General features: G+C 39.9%; 1 protein-coding gene across 2 annotated transcripts in view; it reads right to left on the reverse strand.

Moving 5' to 3' along the window:
• The window catches only part of LOC111863012 (multidrug resistance protein 2), a 48,481-nt gene that overhangs the window by 28,781 nt on the left and 4,458 nt on the right, over positions 1 to 15,242 (reverse strand). Inside the window, exons 2-6 of one of the 2 annotated variants that reach the window (XM_023848944.2) lie at positions 13,259 to 13,359; positions 4,383 to 4,446; positions 3,749 to 3,877; positions 1,771 to 1,856; positions 701 to 818 (exon numbers count right to left, since the gene is read on the reverse strand). In XM_023848944.2, coding sequence (XP_023704712.1) covers positions 701 to 818; positions 1,771 to 1,856; positions 3,749 to 3,877; positions 4,383 to 4,446; positions 13,259 to 13,359 — 498 coding nt within the window. Of the gene's footprint in view, positions 1 to 700; positions 819 to 1,770; positions 1,857 to 3,748; positions 3,878 to 4,382; positions 4,447 to 6,229; positions 6,478 to 13,258; positions 13,360 to 15,242 lie in introns of those variants that run through there. The other variant, XM_023848945.2, reaches the window with a different exon arrangement.

The raw sequence follows: 15,242 nt of genomic DNA on the forward strand, positions 1-15,242 counted from the left end.
TGTAATCATCACCTCCTGAAAGTGATGATTGCAACTTATGCCAAAACTAGATAAACTTCAATATAAGAGGGAGGGTCAGTAAACATGTCACAAATGGATATAAAACGTGAAACATGTGTTATTCGAATATGGACAAGATATTTATTTTTTAACATATCCTCCACCAACACGGATACACATGTCCCAACACTTTACTATTGTATTGAAACCCACTATGTAGAAGTCTTATGACTGTCATCTCAGACACTTTTGCACCTCTGTTCCAACCCCTTTGTCATCAGTGAAACGTTTGACGCCCAGTTGTGAACTGTTTCATGCAACAAACACTTCCCACCACAAACAGGAACTATTTCTTTAGGAATACCATTTACACTGAGTCACTTTGTCCACAGAAGAAATGCACAACAGAACGCTGATCTTCAGTAGAATTCTTCTCAAGCACGGTCGCCATTTTGACTACTGAAACCATCCTTTGAACATGCGCATGCTCATCTGCTACCTACAGTCTTATGAAGCTGGAATATGCTACTACCTAAGAATACATATAGAAAACCTATTATGTCCATTACAGCTGTTTTACTTTCATTTGTGACCTATGTATTGACTCTCCCTCATACATGAGGCTAAACTTTGAAAGCCTAAATCACATTGGACATAGCCAACAAGAATCTAAGGACAAAATGCTATGAAATGTGTTTACCTGTATGAAGGACGCTATAAACACACCTGCACCAAGGTAAGAGTAATAGATTGAGTACTGCGTCATAAACTGCATGAAGTCGGATGGTTTGTTGGTCCATGGTGGCTCCTTGACTGCGCTAATGGTTTATGAACAGAATAAAACATATCACAATTCTTCGTTCAGATACTGTATACTAACTTAAGAGTAATTTTGCTAATTGTGAGCACTAACAATACATTACAGACTGTAAGTCCCAGAAGAGTAGTAAAAATGTTACTATCAATGGCAGCTCTGTTCATATGAAACATTGGCAGCAATATATTGTACAGCCTTCACAGTACTGCACCATGCCAATGAAGTCTGTCTTCTAGAAGGGTCTGCAGTGAATATGGATCATCATGAAAATCTCAAGTATCATCCTCACATGGTCTCCCCACACAGTTTTTCACACATCAATGGTTACCAGGTAACAGTTCACAAAGGATAGACAAAATAATTTAAATGACTGGACAGAGGAAATATGTAATAGCAGATTCAGTTTGGGGGTCAGTGCTATTAATATTTTGTTCCTTTGTTTGTTTGTTTGTTTGTTTGTTTGTTTCTTTCTTTCTTTAATGGAAACAACTCTTTAATTGCACATTCACATCTTTACACATATGCATATTTGTATATTTACAATTGCTCTAAAACAAGGAGATGCTTTATTGCCACTGTTTTTCAACTTTCTTTGTTTCCTTAAAAAATTAAAATTATCTGCCAAATGGTTTAGCTTCATGATGGTGGAAACAATAAAGAGTTATCTGAAGGAAGGTAAGGTGAGAAAAAGGAGGAAGAGGATGGAGAAGAAAAAGAAAGGGGAAGAAAAGTACGAGGAGGGAAGGCTGAAAAAAGTAAGAAGAGGAGATGTCAGAGGAGGAGGAGGAAAAAATTTTGGGAAAAATAATATTTTATATGATTACTCTGATTTTGAAGGGTGAGGTCTGTGATCTATTATAATAGATCACAGATAATTATGATGATGAATAATTATTCATGGAATTCACAGTTCTTACATATATTAAATAGAAAATCATTAAACTGCTCCTTACTTGGAATTCCAACCAGAGACGTTGGACAAAGATGTTCCACCAGAAATGACATCTTCATATCCACTTGATGAGTTCATTTTAGTGCTCTGAGGAAAACAACAAATTTGTTTTTATCTTAATTCAGAATGTATACCAGCTAATTATGATTAAATTTGAAAGACAAAAAAAAAAAACGAATAATAGTTTTAAAGGTGTTCCATACACTGCTGGACACTCAAGTGTGACAACACTCCTAGTAGTGTACCTCCAGTCACAATTCATGGAATACACTAATGTTCCAAATTCTAAATAATAAGAGTATGTACTGTGTAAAGCGCTGTGGCATGCATATATACACAAATGCATTCTTTGCTATTTTTCATTCGTCATTGATATTTATGTTAATTTAGTGCAGACATAAATTGAATGTTGGAAAGTTAATGCACAGAGTCAGACATCTTTTTCCCCTAAATCTGATAAATATTCACTCTTACAAACAGCCAACATTCTTAAAAGCCAATATTAAACTGCACATCACATTTTGGTCTGTGATCACAAATTATAGCCAGCACATATTAACTGCATGTAAAATTCATGTTATGAGTCTGGCTGAGACAGAGAATGCCATGATGTTAATTCAGCCCTTGAGTAGTTACACAGTGTGGCTGTGGGCAGTGTTACTGACAGTTTGAAGGTACACGTTCCTTCCATCTTCAGAATCTAAGTGTATAAGGTAAGTGAATTTCTGTGTACGTAATGTTCATGCTATGGAAGAACTATGGCACGAGAAGAGTTTGGGTCCAATCTGGGCCAATATGGGCAGTCTCTATTGGCTTGGACAGGGCACTGCCCCAGTCTTCTCCCCAGTCCTCCTATAGTTCTTTCATAACACAGACCTATGCAAACATAAAAGCTCACCCATGCTACACACTTTAACCCCAAAGAAGGAGGTGGCATACATCTCCAAAAGTCACTAACACTGCGAACAGCCACATGGTGTAACTAGCCGAGGGCTGAATTAATGTCAATGGTTAGCCACCAAGAAACCCAAAATCAGTAGAGAGTTGTGTAATATCTCTGTGTGTGTGTGTGTGTGTGTGTATGTGTTTCTGCAAACATGCTCGCACTTTTGAATTTTGAATATTTTGAATATGATTTTTCTGATGTATAACATCTTCTGTAATTTTCATTTTAGGAACCAGAATGGAGCCTCTATTTGTTCAGTGAGCAGATCTCAAGGAGTTTTGTAAGTACTGTCTAAAAAAGACCCATGATTTTCCTTTGTTATATGGAAGTCTTTTATTTAGGGGAGCTGGTTTGTATAAATTTACCATAATTATGAACAAAGTAATTTATCTTGACTTTTGCTTCCTGTCAGATCTTGTAAAATAAGAGTGTTAAATACAAGTATATCAGATAATTCAACTTGTATCATCAAAAATATAATATTAATATTTAAAAGTAAACATTTCACTATTTGAGTTCCTTAATTCTTGTGGTATGTTGCATCAGTGGTAATAGAAGCATAAACAGCCCTTGACATACACACACAGGTAACGAGAAATACTGTGCTGTCATTAATGGTACATATGCTTCATTCACACAGATTGTATAACAAGCACAATAACAAATTCACTGAAATACTTGACAATTAATTCTGCAAGTTCAAAGTGTCAAAACCTTTGAACCATATGTAGATATCTGTGGTGTCCAAGTCAAAAATCTATATACTAAATGAAACTGCTACATCTGACAACAAGTGAGATCTGCTAGAATTTTATGTAAACTGCATACTCATGAAGACATGCAGGGAATTTCCCTTCCCTTTTAAAGTTCTTGGAGATTCTTTATGGAGTATACATATTCATGAAACAAAACAGGTCTGAAAATCTAAAATTGGGTCTAGGCACTTGCATTTCAAGTATTAAATGATGGCTTGTATTGCTCCTCATTGGAAACTAAATGCTTAATCCAAACTTGGAGTGATAGAGAGACATACCTGTACAATTAGCGTGTTGGTCATTTGTCCAAAGATAACAGCAAGAACTGGAAAGCTGGCGCCATGAAACACAGCAAACACTGTTCCAATAGCGATCAGTAACAGATCACTGCACCGAGCATACCTGAACTTTACCAATATAATACATCATTAGCATATTTTAAGTTCCTTCTAGTCCAGCAAGCATTTCTAGGCCTCATTTGTAAATTCTGCATAAGTAAATTCCTTTCTGCTATGCAGCTAAGCAGGGACATGTGAACTATATTTGTGTTCACAGTAAAGTAAAATAAAGTAAGTAAAATAGTAGAGGTATCCCTGTAACAGGCCATGGAGGCCCATGAGGTTGTGAGAGGCTGTTGAGGTTCCCACATTTTCTAGACAATTGGCTCATAGATGGTGGCAAGGTAGTCAGCCCTACCCGCCAACCAACTTCTACCACCAAGAATATTCCTGGTACTCATTTCTGTTAGAGGCTGAGTCGACCCCAGGGCCATAGTGTGGCCAGAAGGATTAGGTCAATTGAAAATATCTAATGACCTCATTGGGACTTGAACCAGCGACCTTCCAACTTGTAGCATAGGGCCTCAACCAACTACGCTACTGCGTGCCCCTATACCTATAAAATAAAACTCACCAATCCAAAAAGTCCTGATTTTGCTTCAGAAGGGTCACTGTCATTAATATCATCCTTTGAATATCTGAAAGTAAATTAAACGTGTTATATGGAAATGTTTGAAAACCACATACCTGGTATGGTACAATAGGATGAGTCCGAGGGGCCATGTTACAAGACTCACTTATCACAGCCTACTCTAAGTTGCCAAGTCCTAAATATCATAAACAGATGTCAACAGTTTTATTACTCGACACTTAGAAACATAAGACAAACAGTTTTATTACTCGACACTTAGAAAAATAGGACAAACAGTTTTATTATTCAACACTTAGAAACGTAACAGATAATTTTGCAATGATTGTGGTGACTTGGAAATTTCAAATCAAATGATAAGTGAGACAAGTTGCTTATGAGCATGAATATATTTACAATGAGCCATCAAAGCATCGAAAATCAAACATACAGACATTTTTAAATTTTGGATTATACTTTGAGCGAAATTTCCAGGAACTTAATCCAAAATGCAATCGTCCTTTTAAACTAACCAACTATTTTATTAGCACACATAAAAAACACTGTTTCCCAGAAATTTGTAACTGGAAACTGCCAACGTGGCCATTTCCACCCCCCTTTCTTCAGATAAAAAACCTTTAAACAAAGAAGGGTACATGTAGAATATTAACGTTAAAAGTTATGCTATTCCACCCTATTTCTACAAATAAAAAACTGAAACAAAGAAATGAATATATCATACAAAATTTTAATTATTTTAAAATCTGGCACAATTTTTTATTCAACATCAAGAACCCACAACTCAGGGGCGATGCATAAAAATATTCATAAACGACTTTTTTTATTGCTAGTGGGGTGGGACTAAGCCCCTTGTACTGCGACCATGTCTGGCCCATTGTACGAACCCCAGATGACACGTGAGGGTGGTTGTGGAGCAATTGGTGGAATGTAGATTTTCAGGATAAACCGAAGTACTCGGAGAAAACCTGCCCCAGCGCCACTTTGTCCACCACAAATCCCACTTGACCAGACCCAAGATGGAACCCGGGCCGCCGCGGTGGGAAGCCAGCAACTAACCTCTTGAGCTATGACGAGGCCCTTCATAAATGACTTAAACTTCAGTCTGACGAACTTCGAGTCAGGATAGCTCAGTCGGTATTGCCACGGGCTACGTTCTGGACGACTGAACAGTAGGCGTTCTATTGCAGGAAGGAGCAAGATTTTTCTCTTCTCCACAGCGTCCAGACCGGCTCTGAAGTCCACCAAGCCCCCTATCCAATGGCTACCTGGGACAATTTCCCCATGCGTGAAGCTGATCACTCACCTCCATCTTGTGCCAAAGTTAAGAATGGTGGAGCTATGCCTCCACTCCCCCATATAACTTCATGGCATTCTGCATAATTATTTAAGTACAGAGGCAACTTTACCTTTTTACCCGTATGAAAATTTTCTGTTTAACGGCCCTCCCCTTTCCAGGAGAAAATATTTCTGGTAGCACTCGTACTAGGATTCAGTTCCAGACGTGTTTCAGAATAACAGGAACTTGTTTCAGTATTTAGTTTTACAAGCTAATTACGCTTGTCGGTTACATATTAGCCCCCCTGTCGTCATCGAATATTTCCCTTAAAGCTACGTTATGTGTAAATTATACACGTTTCTACGTAATTCCTTATACACAGGGGTAGGAGTGGTGTCAAATATGTAACTCGAGCTTTATGAATACGGAATGACAATCCTGAAGATAGAGGAAGCATGTGTCTTGGAAACATCGCTATCTACTTACACGACTATATGGCATTACAACCAGAACACCTCGATGAAAACCTTAAAAATTGTATGAGGTATTTACTCACGTTCCTACATTCTCCTGTGGTTTGGCTTCATCAGAGCGATCAGAGCGATTCAGCAAAGGAAGACTTTTATGCTTGGTACCCCGCATGTCTATGACGTCTATGACCGTCGGCCTATCTTCTCACGGTGCGTCCTACTCTGAGCACTCTGAGGCAGCTGAACCTCAGAACTCGAATGGAGTGCAACGGACACCAGGAAGAGTAGTTTTGTCGATACTGATAACCCTGGCTCTTGTGTCTTGACTGGTCTGACTCATTATCCGTCGTCCAACTATAAGTTCGAATCTGTTTCCTCATACATAGTTCTTGGCGTTCTTGGGAATTGAATGGGACTAAGAAACCCGTATTACTTACATTCAAAAGAAATTAAGAATGTCCTCAGGATTAGAGGTTCTCATGGCGGTGGCTAAGAAGAGTGCTAATCTTGTAAGTTGTGAGGCCGTGAAATCTGGTAGAATTTTACCGGAAGAAAGTACTGCCTCCATCTTCAGGGTCGAAGAGCGAGCCAAACAAGCGAGATGTTACACATTTCTCAAATTCTGAACAGTAAATAATAGAGTAAAATAGCAAATATTAAAAAAATAAATACTCATCCTCATCAGTTTATTAAAATAAATCAATAGTTTATTTTTATTGTTTGACCCAAGGCGCTTAAAACATGTGCAAGTGAATATCATGCACTAAATTGTAAATTCGAGAGAAAAATATAAAACAACAAACATATTTCTTCTACACGTATATTCCATAAAATATAAACACTTCGGAAAATATGGCAATAACCGCGGGTATGGTCGCTGGCGGGAGGTGTACTCGTAAGTAAGACATCTGCATCCACACTTTCTGCAGGATTTTTGAAGAGAACCAAAATTGAAAAGCGAAGGAATTGTATTACACGCTGATATATACAGTTGTTATTGTTATTATAACCTGTGTACTATAGGGCGGTCAGTAAAAACAGCCCCTATGTTTCTAAGCAAATGTTCCGGCTGCCCCACTCATTGGGAAACAAGCTGTCTCCAAACCCTTGGAAGAAACCATTCCCGCAGAGCGAGAAACTTTTTCTTCTGCACCGTAAGTGGCGAGCAAAAGCAAACGAAGATGGTTAAGAACATTTGCGTTCACAAGTAACTTTCGAGAAGAAATTCAGTTTTTCAAAGGGTAGATAAAAGTGGGGCATTTTTCTGATGTTATGTTCGTCGCCCTTTGTAAAGCCGAAAATTTGATGATGATAAAAGTGAATTTGTCCTTGTGCTTAATCAGTTAAGCACTCTGGCGTGAAATATGTGGAGGAGTGGAGGAAATGCTCCACCTTTCTTGATTTCGGCAGTAGATGAGTGGTCAGATTCAAACCCCCGGGGAAAGAGCCCCGGTACGCACTGGATAGGAGACTGCCGGAAATCGAACACGGGCCGTCCAGCTCACAACCTGTTGGTATACCAACTGAGCCGAAATGGGACGAGACTTATAAATGAATTTCGGCGTAGGATTTCAGGTTCTCACAGCAGTGGTTATAAAGAGTTCTATATTGTGGGATATAACGCTGTGCAGTCCATTGAAAGTCGAGATGATTTCGCCTCCATCTTCAGGGTCGAAGAAAACTCCAAGCAGGAAACTAGGGTGAAAACAAGTTGTAAGTTACAAAGCCATAATGTCTGCTTGCCACCTGCTTTCACCCCTATTTCTTGCTTCGCTTATTCTTTAACCCTGAACGTGGAGGTGAAGTGCTCCTCCGAAACATGGGTTGACTATCAAAGAACCACACTGCGTTATACCCCAAAAGATAGAACTCTTCAAATAAGTATTCATTATTCGTATAGGTTCCAATTATATTTCCAGAAGAATATATCTGAGATAGGGAACGACCTCCTTAGTGTTCGATTAAAACCCATTTAAGCTTATCACTGTAGAAATCATTCAGTAGTCGACGAGGTTCCCATAATCCTGGGTCGTCATTCTGATAGACTACACAAACTTGGATTAGATCACTTGGTATAATGACCAGGCCACCCAGCCTCCTGTAACCAATGGGTACTGAATGATCATTTCCCGGGGTTAAAGCGGCCGGTGCGTAAAACTTACCACTCACCACCATATTGCACCGAGGTTAAACATGGATGGAGCTATAAATCTATTCTAGCTTGTTTATTTTTGGCGTTGTACCAGATAATTAAGCACACAGACAAATTTTATTCTGGCTCCTGCCACTCATGTTGACAGAAGATAATGGATGTTCCTTACTGAAAGAAGTTTTAGAGACAAGTGATAAATATTAAAAGCGTTTGACTTTCTAATTAAAGGAAATGATAATGTCACTAACTGTTCTGTTGTGAAACCTTCTATTTTGATGTATAGGAACCAACATGTCGAGAGAACGATCCACAGGGGCTGTCTACAAAACATTCATTTGGTAATAAAATAAAACAGATGATAATGTCAGTGATTTTGCAGTGCAACGCGATGCAAAGAATGAAGATGTCGGAAAAAGCTGCTGCTTCCATTTGCACAACTTTTCTACCTCTAAGATGGCGGCATCAGTTTGTTCATATTTGATGGTTCTTTTCTACGAAATTACATGGTGCCGCATCCCAGAAAAGAGAGAATCTGCAGTCTTACAAAGAAGAAATATTTTTTCTAAAGCCTTAACAAAGAAAAAATTTACAGTTGATCAGCAATTCCATTGAGAATAAGTTGAGAAGAGACAGAATGGGTACAGTGTATTGTTATTCTCTGACTGTTGATGATTAGGCTCAATGGTGTGTTCCAAATCAGAATTAGCTTCTGAAGCTCTGATTTTTTAAACATTTCATAGGCCCCTTGGATGGATGATCTGCCCATCACAGAGCCCCTACCTACACAGGACAATACAAAGACATATAAAGATATGTCCTCATGTATCTCACAGTGAGACATCTTGACCCTTACACTTCATAGTAATTGTTAAAAACAAAATAACCATCAAGTATAACAAATCTGTGCTAAAGTGTCGAGTTTCGGCTTTATAGGACCATCTTCAGAGGCTGTAAGCTTTGTAGTGTATCCTATACTGGCCTTCCACTTCACAAGACGAATGACTTACTTACTTATGGAGCTGAGCCCTCCTTGATGAGCCGCCAATTCTGCAGCCACTCAAGAATTTCCCAGCATTTTATGGAAACCGAAGGTTCATTACCGTATTCACAAGAACACTCCACTGATACCTATCCTGAGCCAGATTAATCCAATCCATACCATCCCTTCTTATTTCTCTAAGAACCATTTTATATTGTCCAACTACATACGCCTTGGTCTTCCCAGTGGTCTCTTTCTTTCTGGCTTTCCCACCAATATCCTATATGCATTCCTCTTCTCCCCATTCGTGCTACATGCCCTGCCGACATCATCTAAGAAGAATAACACATACTCGAAAAGCTACCGACAAAGAACTTCATAAGAAGCTCATGCAAAAATGAATATAAGAGTACATCTCTAAAACCAGGACAACCACAACAAAAGCAATGGATTCTTCTTACACTTAGAAGAAATATAATATAATTGCAGAATTTTAGATATAATTTTCGATGTACATGCAGACGAAATTCTTTTGTTACACGGCCCTCTGAAGATGATCCTATAGGACCAAAGTATGTAAGGCGATATTACTGACTCAGCATTTTAGCAAAACTTTGTTACACTCGATGGTTATCTTGTTGTTTAACAATTAACATGAATACGTGTCCTAAGCGGAATACGAACCCACGATCCAAAAGATCGAATGGTCGAAGACAAATGTAGTAATTTCGGAATTTACGAAGCACCTTTTTAGCTTGGGGAACTTACTGAAAATGCCCAAGTATCCCCACCCTTTCATACGTTTGGTGTAAGTTGAGTGACCGATGAAACTCAGTGGGCATAGTTCGGGAAACGTCACAGATGGACTTAGTGCGGCCTATGAAATTGGAAATAAACACATGACTGGGCATAATATAAGGCAGCTTCTCAGCATGTTGTTAACTATGAAACTTGACAGGTTTTAGTGACAAAAATTGGAAAAAACCTTGACAAATCCCATATCTATCTATACTTTCCGCAGATAGATAAACCTTCCACTGACCCACAAACTGAATGTGTACACTAAGAACTTAAAGGTTCTGGAAAGACAACTAAATAGAATACGCATAATCACAATACTCTAGAGCTGCCTCTATCCTTCGGCAAAGTCGACGCTGCGATGCCTATAGCATACGTTTCCGGAATTTTAGAGTCTCTTTCAATTAATTAATCAGAGATATGCAAGGGGGGGGGGGAGACGCTTCATTTCGAGGAAGCTATTTTCGTACCTTCAGACGTCACATCTATGGTTCCCCACAACGACGCTTGTAGGAACAAACTCACGAGACTGGAGTGTAATAATTTCCTTTTAATAAGCGCAGGTTATTCCCCGGGCTACCCTAAGGATCTGGAGCGCCTATCTGGTTCTGAAATAAGATTTTAGCCCTTTAATGTCTGAATTTATTCTAAATAATATATAAAAATTCAGTTCGTACCTCACAGGAAAAATATTACGTCTCCGCTAGGAAGCCCAACCGGTTAATGCTGTTTGTGGAAAGAGAGCCACGCGGAAAACACAGATACACTGTGTGGGTTGAACGCAGTGTTTTAGCGTGTTGAAGCAGGTGGTATATATATTAACCACTGGGCTTTAAAGCGTTTCTATCCAGTGGCGCTTTAAAAAGCATATGAGGCAGACAGAGGGACAGATCGCTGAGAATTAAGTTAATATAGACACTTCTTTGTTAAATATAGTGTGTTCCATTCAAACCTCCCATATTTTATCAGATCTTAGAACAGAAAGTATGAATGGCAGGAAAATGAAGCTACAGGAAATACAAGAACAACTCAAACAATTTTATTCGACACACTAATAAATCTCTACATGTGCACCGTTGGTAGCACGAACAATATCAAATCTCTTTCTTGCCACGTTCTTTCCAACATGTCCATTGGTATAGCAGCAAACTTTTCACGGATGCGGGCTAGTAAATCTGGGAGGTTATTCACTGGAGGCACGAACACACGGTCCTTCACGTAACCTCAGAAGAAGAAATTGAGCGGATTGAGGTCCGGTGAACCTGTTGGCCACCGAATTGGTCCGCCACCTCCAATCCAGCGATCTTGGAAGGTGGCATTGAAGGACCTCCGAACATCCAGACCCCAATGGGGGGGGGGGCTCCATCTTGTTGGAAGATTACGTTAGGCTGCAGGTCGGCTACCTGAGGATACAGGAACTGTTCTAACATATCAAGGTATACGCGGCCTGATACTGTAGATTCACAGAAGAAAAACGGAAATAAAATTCTTTGAGTTTTTCTTTCATCTAGTGTTAATTATAATCCATAATTTATCACAATTTGTTCGCAATGATTAATTAAAATGTAGGAGGTTTGAACGGAACACCCTGTATTGCAAGTGCAAACTGTTGAAATTTTCAATTATTATGAAACATGCTAGGTTCTAACAGAATGTTATATTTGCTTGCATTTAAGCTGCACTACATATTCAAGAAATATTTAATGGGAATTTTTCCCTACATACTCGTATGAAGTTCTAGGGGCTTCATAACTTATACTCTTCGCCAAGTATAATTAGAATGACCCGATCAAGGAGGATGAGATGGGAAGGGCATATAGCACGAATGGAAAGAAGAGGAATGCATGTAGGATATTGGCAGAAAAGTTAGAAGGAAAGAAAGAAAGAAGGGGGCTTCATAATTTATACTCTTCGCCAAGTATAATTAGAATGACCAGATCAAGGAGGATGAGATGAGAAGGGCATATAGCACGAATGGAGAGAAAAGGAATGCATGTAGGATATTGGCAGAAAAGTTAGAAGGAAAGAAATGATAATATAATATTAAAATGGATCTTAGAGAGATAAGATGGGCTGGTATGGACTGCATTGATCTGGCTCAGGATAGGGACCAGTGGAGGGCTCTTGTGAACACGATAATGATACCTCGGGTTACATAAAACTTTTGGTAATTCTTCAGTAGCTGCACAACTGGCGGCTTCTCAAAAAGTTCTCAGCTCCATCGAGTTAGTTACGAAGATCCAGAAGAGTTCTTGCACATATTACAACTTACCCAAGAAAAAACACACCTGATGACATAAAATGGCGTTATATACAAACGACATCATTACATAACAAACTCGAAAACCATATTTTATTACATATAAAAAATTCGCTTAGTGAGGGGTGAAGTCCAACTGGGTCCACTTGGCACGGCGGCCACTGATTGGCCTATCGTACCTGCCCCGGGTGATTATGATGAAGGAGAATTTGGTGGAATGAAGATTGGCAGGGGAAACCGAAGTACTCGGAGAAAACCCGCCCCAGCGCCACTTTGTCCACCACAAATCTCACTTGACCCGACCCGGGGTCAAACCCGGGTCGCCGCGGTGGGAAACCAGCGACTAGCCGCTTGAGCTATGGCGTGGCCTTATTACATACACACGCAACAGCATATTTTATTTTATGTAGTCTCTCTCGGGGCCGCCTGTGGTCTAGTGGTCAGAGTTCCTGGCTACAGATCCAGAGGTCCGGGTTCTACTCCCTGAGCGCGTGAAGCTGAATAATCCCCAATGTTAAAAGCCGTTGCCAGGGAAGGACTGGTGAAGACAGCAGACTGGAAAAGGCTTAACTGGTGCTGTGGAGATTAGTGGAGGCGCTGTAATTACTTGTACTTATGGGTCGTGTGTATAAGTGGTCAATAAATCCATTCATCAATCCAAACCCCGTCTATAGTCACACACATACTCGTGAAAATATTATAATTTTGAAGATGAGCGTCTGCCTTCTTATTAACTGAAGATAAAAATAGCATATTCCTCTGAAAAGATGGTTCCACCTACAAGACTACAGGGTGTCATAAAGGAGAAGACCGCTATATGAATTTCATTACCTAAACCAAGTTTTATTTTTGTTTATGAACTTATGGTGTATACAAGTAACAGAATTCAAAGTAATTGCAAAGTTACAAATCATGGGTATGTTTACCTTTGTTCTTGCCTTCTTTTATCAAACTCCACTCCATTTTTGAAGCCCGCTGTGAAGTGATATACCCGTACAGTCGGCTGTCCACTTTCATCGGGTTTCAACTGTTAAGAAGAAGCAGATTAATTACTGGGAAAACCTAGGAGATTATGAGAATAGCTAATTTAACGGTTCTCAACTGGAAGTCTGCGGACCAGCAGCTGTACGTGGCTTAATTTTGGTCACTTAGAAAATCCTAGATTGCTCTTTATTGTGCACAGACATGCGTGTACTCGTATGCGAGCAAATTTCTTATTCCCTGACACGTTAAACCTGACCCAACTTCATTTGTCACTGACTATTTCAGTATGAAAATCTCACAGATAGAGCTAAGTGCTCAGAGAAGATTTTAGGGGCCGGGATAACTTAGTCTATATGGCGACAGTCACCAGGAATGACGACCGAAGTTCGACTCCCGGCAAAGATCTTTCTCTATTCCACATCGCCCATGCCGGATGGTGGATTTATAACTCCACATGTTCATACGTCTACATGTCGCTGTGCTTATTTAATTATTTTTTGTTATTGCTAGTGGGGTGGGACTAAGTCCCTTGTACTGTGGCCACTTCTGGCCTATTGTACCAGCCCCAGATGATAGGTGAGGGTGATTGTGGAGCAATTGGTGGAATGAAGATTGGCAGGGGAGACCGAAGTACTCGGAGAAAACCTGTCCAAGCGCAACTTTGTCCACCACAAATCCCACTTGACCAGACCAGGGATCGAACCCGGGCCGCCGAGGTGGGAAGCCAGCGACTAACCGCTTGAGCTATGGCGCGGCCCCCTGCTTACTTAATTAAGCCCAGAGACAACTTTATATTTACCTATTTTAACTAACTACACTAAACTAACTCCATAAAGCTGAACTCTTACTGCGAAGCCACAAGTCGTGTAGCTACTCAAGAATTTCACAAAATATAATGGAACCCGAAAGTTTATTACCGTGTCCACAACAGCCAGATGTTTACCTATTTTGCATAGAGAAATTTTCTGTTAGGCCGTTGGGAACTCGAATCTCAGAGTTAAGATGGCGGGCGTAGCGTATGAAAGTTCGTAAATCTTCTTTTAGCGTTTTTTCTTTCTTGCTGTGCAGAGGATCTTCCTATTGATATTACTTAGCTTATGGGACAGTTTCAAGGGTGAGGATGTGCGTATGTGATATTGGTGCAAACTGCAGAGGCTCTCTGTATTGTGGTGTATTTGGTCCATGCAAGAACTGTCACTAATACACGTGACAGAACCTTGACACCAGAATGAGTTCCTTTTGATCCTCTCATGTGGGAGGGTTGCTGTCGGCCGCAATGCATTTCATAACGTAAACTGTGAGATACTACATTTGGGGCAGTAAAAGAAACGAGGAAATTGAGAGATATCTACATATTTCACAAGAAGTAACAAAATTTGTAGAAAGATGCAGAAGAGTAAAGAGTATTGTGACATGATTACACGATTCATTGCGAGGCAACGGCTGGATAAACATGTTTCCGCAACAAAAGATACGCACGCAACAATCAGAGTCATTGTTGGAAACTGTCTTTTCCATGCGGTCCGTGCCGATGCTAGATAGCGAGGAATGATGAGGAAGTTGAGAGTCTCAACACTTGACGAAAGGCCAAGCATATTTATAAGAGATAACCCCATCTTTTTGTCAGAGAGGATGTTACGTAACCGCAAGGGTTCAGTCGAAAAATAATCTCTGGTCGTGATTCTCAAGAGGCTTGACGCCAAGTTGAACTAATTGGCGGTAAACCGCCAATCGTAAATTAACACTGACTCTGAGAGTCGACAGTTGAGGACGAGATGTGGGACTGCAGGCAGCCGGCAACGACTTAAGCACGAAAGCAGAAGAACCTCCACTGTGGGAAACGTAACCTAACAAGGACTAGTGAAGGCTACAATAGAGTGACACAGAGTAAGCTGTAGTGATTTTTAAGTGCGTAGATTCGCGATA

The sequence above is a fragment of the Cryptotermes secundus genome, unplaced genomic scaffold (assembly GCF_002891405.2).
Source record: "Cryptotermes secundus unplaced genomic scaffold, Csec_1.0 scaffold1016, whole genome shotgun sequence".
Lineage (NCBI taxonomy): Eukaryota > Metazoa > Arthropoda > Insecta > Blattodea > Kalotermitidae > Cryptotermes > Cryptotermes secundus.